The sequence below is a fragment of the Hippocampus zosterae genome, chromosome 9 (genome assembly GCF_025434085.1).
Source record: "Hippocampus zosterae strain Florida chromosome 9, ASM2543408v3, whole genome shotgun sequence".
Lineage (NCBI taxonomy): Eukaryota > Metazoa > Chordata > Actinopteri > Syngnathiformes > Syngnathidae > Hippocampus > Hippocampus zosterae.
The window spans coordinates 5,773,233-5,794,237 of record NC_067459.1 but is presented as its reverse complement, the minus strand read 5'-3'; the positions used below and the strand labels follow the sequence as shown (position 1 = coordinate 5,794,237).

The 21,005-nt window shown below is 46.5% G+C and overlaps 1 protein-coding gene across 3 annotated transcripts in view; it reads right to left on the bottom strand.

Moving 5' to 3' along the window:
• The window catches only part of klhdc8a (kelch domain containing 8A), a 494,173-nt gene that overhangs the window by 10,591 nt on the left and 462,577 nt on the right, over window positions 1-21,005 (bottom strand). The window contains exons 1-5 of one of the 3 annotated variants that reach the window (XM_052075221.1): window positions 16,300-16,634; window positions 12,244-12,622; window positions 11,879-12,089; window positions 3,188-3,352; window positions 2,843-3,061 (exon numbers count right to left, since the gene is read on the bottom strand). In XM_052075221.1, coding sequence (XP_051931181.1) covers window positions 2,843-3,061; window positions 3,188-3,352; window positions 11,879-12,089; window positions 12,244-12,408 — 760 coding nt within the window. In that variant the 5' untranslated portion in view covers window positions 12,409-12,622; window positions 16,300-16,634. Of the gene's footprint in view, window positions 1-2,842; window positions 3,062-3,187; window positions 3,353-11,878; window positions 12,090-12,243; window positions 12,623-16,299; window positions 16,635-21,005 lie in introns of those variants that run through there. The other 2 variants (XM_052075220.1, XM_052075223.1) reach the window with 2 other exon arrangements.

Genomic DNA, 21,005 nt, shown 5'->3' with positions numbered 1-21,005 from the left:
ATTACAGCCATCTGTTTCGTGATCTTATAATTCAGGCAGCTCCTGATTGCCCGTTTCCCATCTGCAGCTCATCTCCCATCTCATCTATTTCGAAATTGGAGAAACTTGGTATTGTGCATTCCTGATGTGTGGAAGTGGAAATATTGATATCACAGTCTTTGTGTGTATAAGGCACAGGCATTTGCTTCTTTTTTTTTTAAATGAAAAAAAACCCCATCACCTCATCATTATGAGACTATAATAACCGACTATATAAGACTATAATAAAATGAGACTATAATAAATAATCACACTCCGGTTCTGCTTTTCATTCGACCAAAATCCCCTGCCAAAACACATACCCAGTGGTAAATAAATAGCTAGATAGATAAATAACTCAATAGTTTTTAGCTTCCATTACGCTTCTCGGTGTCACGTCCCGTGGTTGCCAGCAGAGGGCGGGCTTTCTGCCCGCCGTTTACACACCTGTCACCCATTAGGGAGTAATTGCGCAGCCTTTATTTGGACGCTCTGGCAGTCTATTCACTGCCGGAGAACACCGTTCAAAATTTCTCTCGCCCAATTCCTACTTGCATTTATTCATTGCCTCTTAGCCTTGTGCTGTATTTACGCGTCGTTGTTTCCTCTTGCGAGTGAAACTTATATTCATTATTCTAATCTGACCCTCCTTGCCATCTTTTTCCGCAAGCGTTTTCTGTTGTCCTTTTATTTTATCCCTGGTCCCTATTTTGACCAGCGCTTTTTGTTATTCTCCCTGTCGGGTTATTTTGTGTTCGTTATTAAAGACTCCTTTTGTTATCTGACAAGATCTCTTTTTGTGTCTGCTATTTCGGGGATCCACTTCCTTATTTTGTTGTGCACGGAGCGATCATTCTATCGCTTGGGGCACAATGTGACAGAATTCTCCGGCCACCATGGATCCCGCAGACATTGATAAGATTTTGTCCGCTCTGTCCCGACAAGAGCAACAGATGAGTCAGCAGGGCCAAGCCATCTCGGAACTCCGCGGCGCGGTTTCCATGCTGGCTCATCGGTTCGATGAGTTCGAACCCCGTTTAGTACGGGTGGAGGAACAGAGAACACCTCCCCCCGGGGTTCGTTCGACCACTCCTGAGGCACCCGCATCATTCCTCACAATGATGAGGGAGCCGTCACTTCCACACCCCCCACGTTAAGGGGGTGAGCACGGGCAGTGTGGGCACTTTCTCCACCAGTGCTCACTCATATTCGACCAGCAGCCGTCCGTCTACACTAATGACGCCGCGAAAGTGGCCTATGTTATGACCTTATTGACAGGTCCAGCAGCGTCATGGGCGATGACGACGAGTGAAGCGAAGCCGAGCCTCCGGTCTCAGTTCCACGACTTCGTAATGGCGTTTCGCCGGGTGTTCCACCATCCCGTGCGGGGCAGAGAGGCGGAGGGCCGGTTACTTGCACTCCACCAGGGGAGGCGATCGGTGGCGGACTACTCGATCGAGTTCCAGACTTTGGCCGGCCAGAGTGGCTACGATGATCGGGCGCTGTGTGGACTGTTTCGTCGCGGGTTAACCACCCAGCTCAAGGACGAACTAGCAACCCGCGACAACAGTGCCGACCTGGAAGGGTTAATCGAGCTCACCCTCCTGTTGGACAACCGCCTGAGAGAGAGAAACCGGGAGCGCCGAGGTGATCGGTTCCCGTTCCGGCATGCCACGTACCGCGATTCCTACTTGCATTTATTCATTGCCTCTTAGCCTTGTGCTGTATTTACGCGTCGTTGTTTCCTCTTGCGAGTGAAACTTATATTCATTATTCTAACCTGACCCTCCTTGCCATCTTTTTCCGCAAGCGTTTTCTGTTGTCCTTTTATTTTATCCCTGGTCCCTATTTTGACCAGCGCTTTTTGTTATTCTCCCTGTCGGGTTATTTTGTGTTCGTTATTAAATACTCCTTTTGTTATCTGACAAGATCTCTTTTTGTGTCTGCTATTTCGGGGATCCACTCCCTTATTTTGTTGTGCACGGAGCGATCATTCTATCGCTTCGGGCGCAACGTGACACTCGGGTCATATCTCAAACACTTGTTGCTGCATCGTGCATGGGCCTAACATTAAATTAACACAATATTGATTTTTACATTTTGAGGCAGAAATTTCGAATACAAGTATAAATGAGATGCAAAAACAGAAATGGGATGTCTTAATGCCAACAATGTATGGCACTCGGAATTTTCCTGCATGTTAACACAAAGCTCAGGATGTACAGCATTGCACTTATATTTGACATTAAATCAGACTCTATTGGGCAGATTTGCTTCCAGAATTACTCACACTTCGTTCAGCAATTCTAATTTATTGATAACTTTATTGTAAACGGAAATACGTTGTCTGAAAAGGACAGGAGGAACAAAAATCTTACACAACCTTACAAAAACAGAGAAAACTACTTAAAATGCAAAACGAGGCAAGGGAACTACAAAACCATCGAAACGTCTCGAAAACTGTACTGAGAACAGTAGCTTGAGCAAGGTGAATTATCAGACGCTGAATGGTCGGCATGACAATACTTGAGTCGTCAGGTGATTATGATGTGAAAAAAAGCCCTCCTATGCCACCTACTGGAGACTAACAGAAACAGAATAATGGCAAGTAAATGCTCGTGAAACATAATATTCAATTTTTTTTAAGTGAAATCAAACCTTGCAGCTAAATATAGTAAGATCCAAAAGCTTTTCGCGGGCTACTCAAAACTACGCCGCGAGCTACGGTTTGAAAAACCTTTCTTAAAGCCTTGTGTTAACCGCAAATGAATGATGTGATTCATTTGAAAAGAAATATGGGTATTTTATTTTAGGTCATCCATACCTTGGTTGCAGTCAAAAATGTTGACGTTCTTGGTAAATTTTGAGGTCTGATGTCCTCCTCCCTGTCGTAGACCTCCCAGCAAACACAGCCTCCCAGCACTGTCCCATAACACACCTCCATAAGATCGCTTACATGACAACATTGGAAGCGATATCCATGAGCGCATATCGGTGTCATACATCTCAAAGGCCTTCACAGGCCGCTTACACTGGCGGCCACCTACAACATTTTGTAAAAGACAATAGATTAATCATTGGAAAATAATATTTCAATAAAGTACACATAGAAGTAGTTTACAGAGAGCATTCTGCCTGAATAACAATTTCTATTAGCGTTAGAAAGTACCTGCTACATAGAGTTTGTTGTCCAATAAATGTGTGTTGGCATCATAGCGCGGGGTCGGCATGGGAGGAAGTAAAGCCCACACATCCTTACGAAAGTCATACTGTTGAAGGATGTTGCGAGGGAGCAAGTCAGCACCCATTCCACCCACAGCAAGAGCACGGCCATCTGCATGCACACATGCAATCGAGGCAATCATTTGTGAAATGAATTTTCTGGAACATAATGGACGAACCTTACGCAGGAAAAAAAATGGAACAGACACCCTCTAAAAATGTTTATGTTTCATAATTTATCTAAACTTTGAACAATAAATATTCAACAACTTATTATTTGCAACTCATTTTACAACATTACTCGAAACCAGGGGTCACCAACATGGTGCACGCGGACCTATTCCAAAAGTACCTCACCAGTGATTAGACACTTTGACTCTCCAGGAATATTGTAGAAGTGATCATTTCAAAATGCGAACGCTGGCAGATATTTATCTGTTTCATAATTCTTGAGAGAAATCGCAAATGCGATTAGTTAATTACGACATCAGAAGGTAGTTTGAGAAAAGTTATTTCAAAACATACTATCAAACTGATAGTCCTGTACATTAAGTAGGTAGACGACCCCAAGAAGCAGACACAAGCAAATCTGAACAATGACCCAACACTGACTGGTTGGGCAGGGAATCCTTTTGACAAAACACAAACTAATGCCACAATGACCAACCGGTGTGCCACTGCAGGAGGAGCCCAACAGTGCCACCTGTTGCTCGCAAACAGGATCACCCTAACAGTAGCTAAGAAGGAGCTCTTAGTTTCAGAAAGGTTGGTGACCCCTGCTCAAAACAAGAAATGGCTTTAGAGGATTTGGGTGGCCGCGGGGACAACCCAGGACATGCTGGAGAGACTATCTCTGGTTGCATGGGAAATAGCTGGGGAGAGGGAAGTCTGTACATCCCCGCTATTGCTGTTGAGCCTCCAACCCAACCCCGGGCCGAGTTGTACTGCATCAAGTATGTGACGCTTCTGTCCAATTAGGCAATGTGCTTGTCCTTTTCAGGATTCTAGATGTGAAGTCTTTTCACAGTGTTGACCAACTCCACAATCGCCCTTTCCTGCAGCCTCACAGCAGTGAATTCCTCGGTGAACAAATCAAGTGACTCAATATAAGCGCCCTCCTTCGCCATCTGAGACTTTTTTGGTCCCATGTTGCCAACTTTTCACTGACTTGTTCTTCTCAAATTTGCTTCAAATGTAACACAATGTTCAAATTGACCAAACATACAGTACATGCAATTTGGACTGCAAGAGGAAGCTGTAGAAACTCACAGAAGAATGTAAACAAACTCCACAGACATGGAGTGGCTTCATACTCAGAACCTTTTTGGGTTGAGGCAAGACTGCCAAATACCACTTACTGTGCAACAGGCAAAGACTAATATAATTAAAAAGTTTAAATAACAACTTGTATTAATTTTGAAGAGGCAAACCTTGTTATCTGGCAATTCATTAGCTGATCTCTTGAAAACAATGAATCAACAAATGTCACCGTTTAGGCCATTAAGTGATTGACTACCTTCTTTAAAATACCCTGCTTGTGTTAATTTAGCACTATTGATCGTTTTGTAGGACCATTCGTCTTTTATCAGGTGGCATTTAGTCTGACGATAAAGCTGTAAGCAATGGATTGAATACAGGCAAGAAAAATGACAGTCTACGCATATTGTGCTTAATATAATCCCCATGTGTTTACAGTTTTTAACTGCATTATTATTCTTAAATAGCGAGGACAGAAGACTAAACTCTCTAAATTCCAAATAAATTGACAGTTGAAGAAGCTTTTTTTTAGGGCACATGAGGTTTTTGAGATAGTTTGACCTATAAATGCTTGTACAATGCATTGTAATTTCTAGCTATGACATTTCAGGGAAATAAATTCACCCGTTACCATTAATTCATAAACACTAGTAAATATATGACTATATTACATATCATATTATCAATCCATCCATCTTCTAATCCGCTTATTGTCACGAGGGTCACGGGCGTGCTGGAGCCTATCCCAGCTGACTTCGGGCAGTAGGAGGGGTACACCCTACTGGTTGCCAGCCAACTGCAGGGCACATATACAACCATTTGCACTCTCCCTCACACCTAAGGACAATATAGAATGTTCCATTAACTCACCGCGCATGTTTTTGAAATGTGGGGAAACCGCAAGTACCCGGAGAAAACCCATTCAGGCATGATGAGAACATGCAAACTCCACAAAGGAAGGCCGGAGCCCGAATCGAATCCTGCACCTCTGCACGGTGAGGCGAACGTGCTAACCAGTCGATAACCGGGCCACCCCTATCATATTATTATTATTATTATGAATAAATGATGTTTGAGAGAGAAAAAAATGACAGATTCAGAATCAGCACAAACATAATTTAGAAAAGTTTACTCTCTGATTACAGACTGCCGTATAAAATTGTTGAGCAGTGTAATGAGCTAAATTGTTTGATCTAAGCAAAAATCACCATGAGTAGAAATTCGTTCCTGAAAAAGGTTTGAGCCACTGCAATCATCTTGTTATAAATCTACCGGTATTTATTATTCATCCATCCATCCATCCATCCATCCATCCATCTTCTACCGCTTATCCGGGGCCGGGTCGCGGGGGCAACAGCTTTAGCAGGGAAGCCCAGACTTCCCTCTCCCTAGCTACTTTTTCCAGCTCTCCCCGGGGGATCCCGAGGCGTTCCCAGGCCAGCTGGGTGACATAGTCTCTCCAGCGTGTCCTGGGTCTTCCTCGGGGTCTCCTCCCGGTGAGACATGCCCGGAACACCTCACCAGGGAGGCGTTCAGGAGGCATCCAAATCAGATGCCCAAGCCACCTCATCTGGCTCCTCTCGATGTGGAGGAGAAGCGGCTCGACTCGGAGCCCCTCCCGGATGACCGAGCTTCTCACCTTATCTCTAAGGGAGAGCCCGGACACCCTGCGGAGAAAACTCATTTCGGCCGCTTGTATCCGGGATCTCGTTCTTTCGGTCACGACCCATAGCTCGTGACCATAGATGAGGGTTGGAACGTAGATCGACCGGTAAATTGAGAGCTTCGCCCTTTGGCTCAGCTCCTTCTTCACCACGACAGACTGATACAACGTCCGCATCACAGCAGACGCTGTACCGATCCGCCTGTCGATCTCTCGCTCCCTCCTGCCCTCACTCGTGAACAAGACCCCAAGATACTTGAACTCCTCCACTTGGGGCAAGATCTCCCCCCCGACCCGGAGGGGGCACTCCACCCTTTTCCGACTGAGGACCATGGTCTCAGATTTGGAGGTGCTAATTTTCATCCCAACCGCTTCACACTCGGCTGCGAAACGCTCCAGTGAGAGTTGGAGAGCCCTGTTTGAAGGAGCCAACAGCACCACATCATCTGCAAAAAGCAGGGATGCAATACTGAGGCCACCAAAACGGACCCCTTCAACGCTTCGGCTGCGCCTAGAGATTCTGCCCATAAAGGTTATGAACAGAATCTGTGACAAAGGGCAGCCTTGGCGGAGTCCTACCCTCACTGGAAACGATTCCGACTTACTGCCGGCAATGCGAACCAAACTCTGACATCGGTGGTATAGTGACCGAACTGCCCGTATCAGGGGGTTCGGTACTCCATACCCACGAAGCACCCCCCACAGAACTCCCCGAGGGACACGGTCAAACGCTTTCTCCAAGTCCACAAAACACATGTAGACTGGTTGGGCGAATTCCCACATACCCTCGAGAACCCTGCTAAGGGTGTAGAGCTGGTCCACTGTTCCACGGCCGGGACGAAAACCACACTGCTCCTCCTCAATCTGAGGCTCGACTTCCTGACGGACCCTCCTCTCCAGCACCCCTGAAGAGACCTTACCAGGGAGGCTGAGGAGTGTGATCCCTCTGTAGTTGGAACACACCCTCCGGTCCCCCTTTTTAAAAAGAGGGACTACCACCCCGGTCTGCCAATCCAGAGGCACTCTCCCCGTTGACCACGCGATGTTGCAGAGGCGTGTCAACCAGGACAGCCCCACAACATCCAGAACCTTGAGGAACTCCGGGCGGATCTCATCCACCCTGGGGCCTTGCCACCAAGGAGCTTTTTAACCACATCAGTGACTTCAACCACAGAGATAGGAGAGCCCACCTCAGAGTCCCCAGGCTCTGCTTCCTCCAAGGAAGGCGTGTTGGTGGAGTTGAGGAGGTATTCGAAGTACTCTGCCCACCGGTTCACAACGTCCCGAGTCGAAGTCAGCAGCGCCCCATCCCCACTGTACACAGTGTTAGTGGTGCACTGCTTCCCCCTCCTGAGACGTCGGATGGTGGACCAGAATTTCCTCGAAGCCGTCCGGAAGTCGGCTTCCATGGCCTCACCGAACTCTTCCCATGCTCGGGTTTTTGCCTCGGCGACCACCAAAGCTGCGTTCCGCTTGGCCAGTCGATACCCGTCAGCTGCCTCTGGGGTCCTACAGGCCATAAAGGCTCGATAGGACTCCTTCTTCAGCTTGATGGCATCCCTTACTGCTGAGGTCCACCAGCGAGTACGAGGGTTGCCGCCACGACAGGCACCAACCACCTTACGGCCACAACTCAGATTGGCCGCCTCAGCAATAGAGGCACGGAACATGGTCCACTCGGACTCAATGTCCCCCGTCTCCCCCGGAACATGGGAAAAGCTCTGTCGGAGGTGGGAGTTGAAACTCCTTCTGACAGGGGATTCCGCCAGACGCTCCCAACAAACCCTCACAATACGTTTGGGTCTGCCAGGACGGACCGGCATCTTCCCCCACCATCGGAGCCTCCTCACCACCAGGTGGTGATCAGTTGACAGCTCCGCCCCTCTCTTCACCCGAGTGTCCAGAACATGCGGCCGCAAATCCGATGATACAACTACAAAGTCGATCATCGAATTGCGGCCTAGGGTGTCCTGGTGCCAAGTGCACATATGGACACCCTTATGCTTGAACAAGGTGTTCGTTATGGACAATCCGTGACGAGTACAGAAGTCCAATAACAAAACACCACTCGGGTTCTGATCGGGGGGGCCGTTCCTCCCAATCACGCCCCTCCAGGTCTCACTGTCATTGCCCACGTGAGCATTGAAGTCCCCCAGCAGAACAAGGGAGTCCCCAGCAAGAGTACTCTCCAGCACACCCTCCAAGGACTCCAAAAAGGGTGGGTATGCTGAGCTGCTGTTTGGTGCATATGCACAAACAACAGTCAGGACCCGTCCCCCCACCCGCAGGCGGAGGGATGCAACCCTCTCGTCCACTGGTGTGAACCCCAATGTACAGGCACTGAGCCGGGGGGCAATGAGTATGCCCACACCTGCTCTGCGCCTCTCACCGTGAGCAACTCCAGAGTGAAAGAGAGTCCAACCCCTCTCGAGAGGACTGGTACCAGAACTTAGGCTGTGTGTGGAGGCAAGTCCGACTATATCCAGTCGGAACTTCTCTGCCTCACACACCATCTCGGGCTCCTTCCCTGCCAGAGAGGTGACATTCCATGTCCCAAGAGCTAGCTTCTGCAGCTGAGGATCGGACCGCCAAGGTCCCCGCCTTTGGCTGCCGCCCAGCTCGCATTGCACCCGACCCCTTTGACCCCTCCCACGGGTGGTGAGACCATGAGAAGGGGGACCCACGTTGCCTCTTCGGGCTGAGCCCGGCCGGGCCCCATGGGTGTACGCCCGGCCACCAGGCGCTCGCCAATGAGCCCCACCTCCAGGCCTGGCTCCAGAGGGGGGCCCCGGTGACCCGCGTCCGGACAAGGGAAACTGAGTAGGATCGATTTTATTTTTCATAAGGGGCTTTGTCAGCCGTGCTTTGTCTGGTCCCTCACCTAGAACCTGTTTGCCATGGGTGACCCTGCCAGGGGCATAAAGCCCCAGACAACTTAGCTCCTAGGATCATTGGGACACACAAACCCCTCCACCACGGTAAGGTGACGGCTCACGGAGAGGTTTATTATTCATTCTTAAGAATATATAACATGATTTAAAGTCATCAATCATTTGCAGGCCAAACAAACATATTTGTGCATACAACAGCACAAAACAAAGTTATGCAAATAATTTTTGGTCGATTTTCTATCTGTTGGAACGATGTTTCCTTTCCACTCATTTCCCTTGAAACGATGCCCCATTTATAAGGAGTGTGCATTTTTTTAATGAGTAGCACAAGCATGTGACTGCACTCCTGTCAAATGTGTCTGTATATGCCAAACATTTTTTTTTAATCCTGACACTTCCATTGAGCTTTCATTGCTCATAATCAGGTGGCTGAAATCATCATGTGGCGCAACGTTATGTTCCGCCATAAATCCAGAATCTAGATATGAATCACTGAGAAAATTGGGGTTGTTATCGCAGTAAGAAATGTCAATGCTGAAAAATATCAGTGTTATGAAAGCAGTTGAAAACCCATCTCTACAGCCCAGGACATAATTGTAAATTGACTTCAATCCCCGCCATACTCAACTTTTTCAATCCACAAGACGGACTTGTACGTCTTTTTAAAATTTGGCCCCGCCTACCAAGGACGTACTTGTACGTCTAAGTCTTTTTTTTTTTGTTTGCGTCATAGAGAGGAGGAGGGTCTGATGCAATCTGTGAATGAGAATAAGCCGTTTGCATGGTAAATCATGTAAAAAAGCGACCAGTAGGCGGCAGTGGTGCCTCACGTGCTTGAAATGCATGCTTTTACAAAAGGCTCTTTTTCTCAGTTTTTTGCCCAGAAATTGCCATTTTCATGAAACTTAGCCATTTTGTAATCCCGATTGCTGAAGAATGGAGAAAGACCTTTTGGCATTTTTTTTTCTGCTGAAAGAAGAGAGTCCAAACGGCTCCATGTTTATATAGCATTAGAACCAAATATTCTGTGGGCCTTGCAAGATCAGTCAAAATCCAGTAAAAGGGTTTGCTCCAGTGAAAATGGCTGGGATTGAATGAGTTAATCAGATCCTATCTCCAGAAACTTGCAACATACCTGAGGGATCAGCTCAGGTGTGCTGGACATACTAAAATGAATAACACAAACATGTTGGCTAAACTGCAACGAATTCTGACTTAGGAGTGGAATTCCATTTCACAGTAATGTTATGACTAAGCTGGTAAAGAGCATGAGGGGGAGGTGCAGGGCTGTTGTGGCTATGCATGGTTCTTTTACACCACTGTTTTAGTGGATATACCTTTGAGAATTGAAGCCAGGGTTGTGCATTATCATGCCCCGAAGTATGGAGCTCAAGTGAAAGTGAGCAAGTCCATTGTCCAAAAGCGACCATTTATTTGGTTACCTCAAACCATTGCACAGTGGACGGAACAGGGGGAATTAGCCTGATTACATTCCCTGTGCTCCTAGATTCCCTGTGCTCCTCAGTTCTTGTCGGAATGATATTAGCAGTTGGTGGTCAAAATATCTGCACATAATCAAAAGAAAGTTACAAAAAGAACATTGCCCAAACACAGTACATGTAAACCATGTGTTTGTCACAATTTTTTTCACTGTTGATCAAATGGTTTCATATTGTTTGGCCTACATCGCAAATATTTGGAATTTATTGGATGACTTGAGGGCGGCCTGGTAGCCCAGTGGTTAACACATCAGCCTCATAGTGCAGAGGTACCGGGTTCGATTCCAGCTCCGGCCTCCCTGTGTGGAGTGTGCATGTTCTCCATGCGTGGGTTTTCTCCAGGTGCTCCGGTTTCCTCCCACATTCCCAAAACATGCGTGGCAAGCTGATTGGATGCTCTAAATTGTCCATAGGTGTGAGTGTGGGCGTGGATGGTTGTTTGTCTCTGTGTGCCCTGTGATTGGCTGGCAACTGATTCAGGGTGTCCCCCGCCTACTGCCCAAAGACGGCTGGGATAGGCTCCAGCACCCCCCGCGACCCTAGTGAGGATTAAGTGGTTCGGAAAATGGATGGATGACTGGATGAATGAACTAAGCAGCAAATCCACCTGTTTTCATGCATCTCAGGTGATGGCCATTTTGCCACTTGCTGTCAATGGTAAATGACATCACAGTTGCGCTCCAGTTGGTGAATGTCACATGACCGAAAAACAAAACAAAACAAAACAAGAAAAACAAAACAAAAAAGCCTTCATTCCGGTGAACAACATGATCAAAAATAGCAATGAAATCAGCAAACCACATGTGATGCAAAAAGTAAAAACATTGATTGTGATGTAACAATGGCCTGACAAGATAACAAGATGACCACAGCAGAAAAAAAGTTCACCTTTCAAGCGAAACAGGTTTTATCTTGCGAAGGCTTACCAGGGATTAACTCATTCACTCCCAAAGACGTTTATAGACGTCTTTTCAGACTTGGTCTAGAATTGGCTGGTACTGAATGAGTTACGGTTAAGAGTTTTTGTAAAGTGTCATAGGCGAATGAAACAACCTGTGCATCTCCACCAGTTATCAAAACAAATCAAAATAATTTTTCTATAAACCAATCCACCAGACAACCCCAAACAAGACTCAACAGCAACAATAAACAGCTTGAAAAGATTTTGCACATTTTACAGGGGCACAACACAAGCTTTCTGTGCCTTAAATATAAATACATGTTCATTCCAAATGGGGCATCATTTAAAAGGGAATCAAACAGGCATTCCAAACGCATCATGTTTATGAAGAGGATCACTGATCCAAGATAATATCTGAAATCCATACCTTTTACAATCATGGACACGCCCATCAGGGCCTCCCGGAGGGCGCTCCTCTTCCTCCACCTCCCTTCCTCTGTGTTGTACATTTCCACCACCTTTAATGGTTTCTGGTCTTCTCCCACTCCTCCCACCACAAGGATCTGCTTTCCAAGGGCTGCCACAGCAGCACCGGCACGTGGGGTGGTCATAGAGGGCAGGCATATCCATCGGTCCCCCTGGGAACAGCGACAGGTATTCTTTCAAACGGTTACATTAATAATACAAAGAGCACAACTGTCAACGTTTTAGTCTTTCAAGAAGCTCTCATGCAAAAACAGATGCGCATTTTCAGCAAACAAACCAGCAAGCCAGGCCTGTTGCGTTTTGTACCTCTGGAGAGTATAATTCCAAGGTGGAGCATGGCCTCCCTGCAGCATCACAGCCCCCCAGCATGTACATCTGACCTCCCACCTCTGATAGAGTGTGGTAGACCCGGCCACTGGGCAGTCGTGCTAGGCTCTGCCAGTGATACTCATGAGCTGAGGGCACCGCCATGGGCTCAGAAGAGTATAATGGAGTTAGTAGGAAGAAAGGTGCTAAATTATAGAGGGTTGTAATTGTAGATTGATAAAGGAATAAAAATGCTAAGAGACTGAGGAGAAGGCCTGAGTGGCGGAGATTTATGAGAGTGGTGATGGTAAGCGGTGGGAACGTTGGATTAAGGCAGGACTCCCATGCCCAGGGTGACGCCACTGCGTTAAATTGGGCCCTGCAAAATAAATATAGAAAAGGAAAAAAATAGAATTAATATTAACATGCATCCATCCATTTTCTGATGCTTCTATCCCCACAAGGGTCACAGGGCGTGCTGGAGCCTATACCAGCTGTCCTCGGGCAGTAAGCGGGGGACACCCTGAACGGGGTGCCAACCAATCCCAATGCACCCATTGACGGACAACCTTTCACGCTCACACTCACACCTAGGGATAATTTAGAGTGTTCCATTAACCTGCCACGTATGTTTTTGGAATGTGAGAGGAAACCAGAGTACTCGGAGAAAACCCACGCAGGCATGGGGAGAACATGCAAACTCCACACAGGAAGGCGGGATTCGATTCTGGCTCCGGCCAGAATCGAATCCCGCACCTCTGCACTGTGAGGCCGACGCACTCACCAGTCGACCCCCGGGCTGCCCTAATAAAGATTAAAGATATCCTTTACTTGTCCCGCAATGGGGAAATTTACAGTCAGAGTTCAGAAAGGAAAACACTGGGTAGGGAGAGGGGAAAAAAAACACGCTCAAACTATCCTTTTCTGAGGATAATTTAAGTCCAGGATAAAAAAAGGCCCAAGCACATAAATAAGCATATGACAGTTACAACAAGTCACAAGACATAACATGTAATGAGAGGGCGGATGGATGGGAAGGGGGAGGGGGGGGGGGGGGCGACCGTGACGTAGCTTACTGACCAGCTGCACGGTCCCCGATGTGCTCTGCAGATAATACTACGTCACGGGGGGGATAGTATATTAACAAATATTGCATAAAAACCTAAAAGTGGAGTGATTCTGCTCAACCTCAAGTGAGTGAATTAATAGTCACAAAAACAGATTACACAGTTACGCACCATCAAACATACTGATTTAAGCTTAGAACTTAGATATTAAATTCAGTGAAACAGAAACAAAAGTTAGACCCAGACAGAATATGAAAGGAAGGGTGTCAAAAGCAAAAGGACGAAGAGAGGAAAGATAGATGGTATTACATAATACAAAGGAACATTGGTGAAGTGAGGTGAGCAAGGAAAAAAAGAAGACAAGAGAGAATAATATCAACATTGAGGTTTGGCCACAGAGGGCTGAGCAGCACACTATTTTAGGATGGGCAAGCATGATATGGCCAGCTGTACCTGTGGGGAATTAAAACCCATTCTTCAATTACTTGAGGGAAATCGAAAGAATGAGTAGGATATAGTTTTTTTTCTGGCTTGCTAAGAGGAATCTCTTCGACCGAATGAAATCAGTAGGTGATGGTAATGCACCATTAAGTTGTGTGCCAACTGCCAAGAAACAAGCAGGAGAGGAAAAAGAAAGAAGAGCATGTGCTAGATGATTCCCCCAATTGAGAGTGGTATATCAGCCATTTTTGTGCATATGTTCGCAGTTTGTGATGAGATGCAGTCGAGATGAGTCGTCATCTTTAGACATATAATTGGCCAACAAAAATTGATAAGCACCATAGGGAAGGAAGGAGAAAAGAAAGCAGCCAAGACTCCATCTCCATCGTCAGCGCCTCCAAAATATACCGCTTTGCAAACAAGTCGCCAAGTTCAGCCCACAGCACCTCCGTTGACCCGACAAGGAACCAATGGAGCTCAGCTGAATTCATCTGACCCCCAAGTGAACGACAGAGGCGGATGAAAACTAACCTGTTTCTATACGATGGTCAAACGAGATGTTTTGCTGCCAATAGTCAGTTGCGACAAAAAGATCAGGGTCATCGGAAAAGCAGAGCACCCTGGTGAGCCAAACTCTTTTGCTCTCCCTCCCGTTTCACTCTCCCTGCTGAGTCAACTCGCAATTCAGTGACAGTGTGCCTTCAGATTCTCATCAATCCCAGTGCAGATGACAATTTATTGACCAAGACTATATGTATGCCAGCAAATATTCCCCATGAGTCCCCTGAGGTACCCAAGGTCATTGAGAGGGTAGATGGCAGATTGAATTTCAGTGTGATGCACCCCACTACTCCGCTTTTGTTGTCCATCTCGTGTAATCTTCATGAAACCATGTCGGTGTTTGTCATTCCCATACCCTTGGCTCCTACTATCCGAGGTCTCCCCTGGCTGAAGCGCCATAATCCACATACATTCCCTTTGGCATTTTGCCGTCCTCTGATTGGTTCAGAGTGACTCGAGTGAGATTCAATTGAATGAAGCCGGAAGTGGACGACGTCATTTGACCGAAATTCATTTTCAAGGCGGACTTTTCAAAAAAGAAGAAAAAAGAAAGGAAAAAGAAAACGTGGACATTGTAAGGATAAATCAGAGAATGCTTGCAACAACTGACTATCAGCAGAGGAAAATACATCTCTTGGAATGGCCCAGTCAAAGTCCTGACCTCAACCCCATTGAGATGCTGTGGCATGACCTCAAGAGAATGATTCGCACCAGACATTTCAAGAACATTGCTGAAATTAAGCCGCTTTGTAAATAGAAATGTTTCCCAAATTCTTCCTGACTGATGTACAGGCTTAATTTGCAATTGCAGGTAGTGTTGTTGGTTGTGATTATTGCTGCTGAAGGAGGCCAGTGATCAAATCCAGGTCACAGACTTTTGCCACCCTGCATTGTGATGTTTACATGCGGTGTTCAGTAAAATCATGGGCCCCTAAAATTGTTTATGTGGTCTTCGTTTAAGCCGAATATTTGTTTGCGACTTGAGACAATCAAAATATATTGTGAACAGTTCTTGCAGAATTACATTTTTCTTGCAAATCTCTGCAATGACGCTGATGGAGGATCTTAATCAAGTGAATATGAGAAACAACATTCTGCTGAAAGGGTGCTGGTATCGTAAACCATAAAAATAACTTGTGGTACAGGTTGAGGAGTCAGTCCTATTAGTCTCAGATTTGATTGATATTTCTGATTAAATCTGGGTGTTTTTTTTACATTGACTCTCATGACTGTTAAGAGAACAATATCCATCACCATCATCATCAACAATCATCCATCCGTCCTAATAGAAAGAGAGGTAGGTGTAGGAATAGAATGAACATTCAAACTAGGAGACTGAGTTCAAACTTGACGTTATGAGTCCCAACTTTTCTAAATATTTGCTCAGATCAATTTATACAATCACTGCTCAAGGATTATGCTCTTCAATCAATGTTGTATCAAGGAGGAGGATGCGTGAAACAAACTGAGCCGTTGGATGTAAAACTGATAGTGAAGAGCATAAAATACAGCTGAACTGTACCATTCAGCTGGCATGTGTGCTCCCGCTTCGTTCCTGTTGCGTTCAACAGTATGCCTCATACGCTGGTTTTAAATTCATTACCATAACTCTGGAATAACCATCGCCATCAAGTCTCCACTTGACAGTTACAGTAATATGAACTGATCTCAGATCGACACCTCTTACATACTGTATTCATTACCGTAGCGTTAACTCTAATTCTGTAATGACTTAGAAGTGACATCGGAGAAAAAAACAATAATAGCAACCCACTGCATCTCTGAAATATGAACATGTATCTTAACTAAGTGGTTGGTAGTCTTCGCAGTACAGTACATCGAGTTCACACATGAACTTTAAGTATTATGGTGCCCCCCCCCCCCCACACACACACTTCTGTCGCAACGCAACGACCTTCGATTTAATAGCCCAAAAGTAAACATTGGGCCGGAACCACATCCGTGTTTATTGTCAAAAGCTACTCACACTGGCCGTTCCTGTGGCCTCTCGCTCGGTGTGTGCTGCTGCTCTTCCCCGCTCCTCTCCTCTCTCGCCGGCGGTGGATGGAGATGGAATAGGAAGCTGCTTTTTGCGAGCAAGATGGAAAGCGACGAGGCTCGAGTTGTTCCAGGGAGTGCTGCTCAATGGGGAAGCGAGCTGTGACAAGATCGGGCTCTGTCTGAAATGTCGCTATTTTATGTGGGTCAGAGACGATGTATTTATATTGGGCTGTCTCGGGGGAAATTTAAAGGCCCCCCTTTTATGGTTTGAACGGAGGCGAACGCTTTCTGTTGGCGATGTTTTTTAAGGTGTTTGCTGCGAGTAATGGTCGTTTAAATAATTTACATCGTCATGTAATTTGATACTTGGATGTGCTCTGCTGCTTTAATCACCGATGTACAGTATGTGTCATATTCTCATGCACCCACCGTTGAAATATGAATGGCAATTTTTAAACCATTTATTAAACAAACCAGCTGTATGTTATGGGTTGGTGTCTGTGTTGTGTTTTATTACACCATTCTTTCAAAGTGAGGGTGAAATATTTATGAACAAATTCTCAATATACCTTTTGAAGATGATTCGCCAATCTTCTGAAATAGTATGTTCTGCTAAAATTAATATTAAAACCAAAATAAACTCGTCTTTATGAACCATCCATCTGTTCCAATACTATTTTGGGGGGAAAGTGATTTAATTCTCCCAACTGAATAAAGCAAGTCACATGCATTGTCTTTTTTCGTCCCCCCTCTGTCCTGTTTGTATCTGGGTGGCACTGTTTGGACTGGTTAGCATATCCACCTCACAGTGCAGAAGTGCAGGGTTAAATTCCTGCTTTCCTGTGTAGAGTTTGCATGTTCTCCCTGTGCCTGCATGGGGTTTCTCTGGGTACTCTGGTTTCCTCTCACATTGCAAAAATATGCAATGCAGGTTAATAGAACACTAAATTCTACCTTGGTGTGATTGTGAGCGTGAATGGTTGTTTGTCTGTATGCTCTGTGATTGGCTGGCAACCAGGTCAAGGTGTACTCCACCTCCTGGCCAAAGACACCTTGGATAGGCTCCAGCACGCCTGCGACCTTTGTTAGGATAAGAGGATTAGAAAATGGATGGATGGATGTTTGTGTCTGTATGCTTTATGATGCTGGGACGGGTTTACTGTGCAAGAGTGGAGTTTGCTGTACTGTACTTTCAGAAGTGTCACACTTATATTCAACCCTCCAGGCATGTGCCATGAATCAATATTTATGGGCTGTGGGAAGAAAACACACAAGCATAGAATCAACATAAGCAATGTGCTAAGAAGATGAAGACTTGATCTGACAGTGGGGGAATTCACTGGTTACAACAGCAAGCAATAATATACGGTATTATAAAAGAAGTAAGTATTATCCAAATAAACCACATGAGAAGGGAAATGATATTTACAAATAGCATCAGGGTGATAGAAACATCAACATTGTGTAAGATGTATTTCACCTAAATAATATTGCACATAAGAGACATTTCAAGATGTTTTGGGCTTTTTAAGTGCATGTGTATGCGGCTATAGCTATTTAGTGAAATTGAACAGTTATTGCTGTGAGCAGGAATGACCTGCAGTAACATTCCTCCTTTCACCTTGGTTGTCTACTGCAGTGTAATGCAGCACTTGGGAAGTGTTGTGCATGATGGATGTCAGCTTGGCGAGCATCCTTCTGTCTGCAACCTCCTCTATGTTGTCCTTTTGGCAGCTCCAGACTGAGCTAGCTTCCTTAGCGCCTCGATTAATTCTTTCTATATTTGTCTGTGATGCCTATTCCCCAGCACATGATGACATAAAAAAATTATGGCGCCACCTACAGCAATGTCATAAAAGTTCCTGAACAAATAAAATGTGTTTTGGCTTGATTTTTTTTAAATAACACTAATACCTGGCATTTTCATAGGGCTGTGTAGACTCTACTGTACCAAGCTGTCACTGGGAGCAGATATCAAAATGTGCCGAATGACAGAGTTACACTTTAACACTTAACTTGAAAAAAATAAATAAATAAATGTTTGAAAACAAACTATTCCGAAGGGGGTGTGTAGACTCTACTGTACCAAGCTGTCACTGGGAGCAGATATCAAAATGTGCCGAATGACAGAGTTACACTTTAACACTTAACTTGAAAAAAATTAATAAATAAATGTTTGAAAACAAACTATTCCGAAGGACTCGATGCAAATGTTCCTAACCCTGAACTCAAAACACGCGAAAAGTCCTTTCGTCCGCTGGTTTGATAGAGACCAATAGCGGACCTATTTTATATTTATGTATCTGCGCTTCATATGTATGCTGTCCTTTTTTGCGAGTGAACTATATTCTGTAAACATATTGAGGCGTGTGACGATCGATGCGGACTGCTGCGGATTACCGCACACATTCGCCGATGCTGTTCAAAATTTTTGAAATAGCTTTGCAAACCATGGATTGAATGAGCTGCTCTTGGTAATCTAAATTATTTTCTTCAAAAATCTCTTTTGTGTCTGCTATTTCGGGGATTCACCTTTCAGTTATTTTGTTGTGCACGAAGCAATAATTCCATCGCTTCGGGCACAACGTGACAGAATTCTCCGGCCACCATGGATCCCGCAGATATGGAAAAGATTTTGTCCGCTCTGTCCCGACAAGAGCAACAGATGCGTCCGCAGGGCCAAGCCCTTACGGAACTCCGCAGCGCGGTTTCCATGCTGGCTCATCGGTTTGATGAATTCGAACCCCGTTTGGTACGGGTGGAGGCACGGGGAACACCTCCCCCCGTGGTTCGTCCTACCACCACTGAGGCACCCGCATCATTCCCCACAATGATGAGGGAGCCCTCGCTTCCACACCCCCCACGTTACGGGGGTGAGCACGGGCAGTGTGGGCACTTTCTCCACCAGTGCTCGCTCATATTCGATGAACAGCCTTCCGTCTATGCTAATGACGCCGCGAAGGTGGCCTATATCATGAGCTTATTGACAGGTCCGGCGGCGTCATGGGCAATGGCGACAAGCGACGCGAAGCCGAGCCTCCGGTCTCAGTTCCACGACTTCGTAACGGCGTTTCGCCGGGTGTTCCACCATCCCGTGCGGGGCAGAGAGGCGGAGGGCCGGTTACTTGCACTCCACCAGGGGAGGCGATCGGTGGCGGACTACTCGATCGAGTTCCAGACTTTGGCCGGCCAGAGTGGCTACGATGATCGGGCGCTGTGTGGACTGTTTCGTCGCGGGTTAACCACCCAGCTCAAGGACGAACTAGCAACCCGCGACCACAGTTCCGACCTGGAGGAGTTGATCGATCTCTCCTTACGATTGGACAACCGCCTGAGGGAGAGAGACCGGGAACGCGGAGGTGATCGACTCCCGTCCCGGCATGCCGCGTACCGCGGTGATTACCATGAGGCGCTTCGCGCAGCAGGACCCGAAGATCACCCTCGACCCCGGGAGGTGGTCACCGCGGAGGAACCGATGCAATTGGGTGGCGAAAACTCTGGATCAGAAGGGGGAAGGCGCCGATTCAACGATCCCAGCCTTCTGGAACCTCAGCCACCTTTATTCTCCGAGTACCGTGAGTCACGACCCCGCGCGGAGCCTCCCGAGCCGCGGCGAATCAACTCCCGGCCGGGGCACCCCAGGAGACTGGAACTCGAAGGGGAGATATATGGGGGGTCCCGGTCGCGACGCGTTAGGGCCCTGATAGACTCAGGGGCCGATGAGTGTTTCATTGATACCTGTCTTGCCTCTGATTTAGGCTGTTTTATCGAGGAGTTGGTCGAGAAGAAGCGGGTTCATGACCTCGATGGGCGCCTCCTGGCGGTTGTGACACAAAGAACAGAACCACTTAAACTCCAAGTATCCGGTAACCATGTCGAGCATAGACGGTTTTATTTAATGCGGTCTCGAGCCGCTCCGGTTATACTCGCTTTGCCCTGGCTCAAGACTCACAACCCCGTCATTTCTTGGGAGCGCCCGGCAATAGAGAGTTGGAGCCGGTACTGTTACGAGCGTTGTTTACGGTTAGCCGTAGGGGAGCGCGAACGTGTCGGTAACGACTCCCCAGAAACTATCTGCCTTGACGGAGTGCCAAACTGCTATCATGACCTACAACAAGTATTCAGCAAGGATCACGCATGCTCGTTGCCCCCGCACCGCCCATACGACTGCGCCATAGACCTGCAGGTGGGCGCTCCGTTGCCGAATTCACGGCTTTATCAGGTGTCTCAACCAGAACGAGAGTCACTAACGGAATATATAAATAGCTTGCTCACTGCAGGTCTAATTAGGCCATCGCGATCACCGTTAGGGGCGGGGTTCTTTTTTGTGGAGAAAAAGGACAAGTCGCTACGACCGTGCGTTGATTATCATGGATTGAATGACATCACGGTAAAAAATAAGTATCCGTTGCCGTTGTTGGACTCCGCTTTCGCTCCGTTGCAATCAGCCACTATATTTTCTAAATTAGATTTACGCAGTGCTTACCATTGGGTCCGCATTCGGGAAGGAGATGAATGGAAGACTGCTTTTAAGACCCCGCTGGGTCATTTTGAGTATTTGGTCATGCCTTTCGGTCTGACTAATGCTCCCGCGGTATTCCAAAGTTTGATCAATGATGTGTTAAGGGATATGCTGAATATCTTCTGTTTTGTCTATCTTGACGATATTTTAATTTTCTCCCGTTCGTTGCA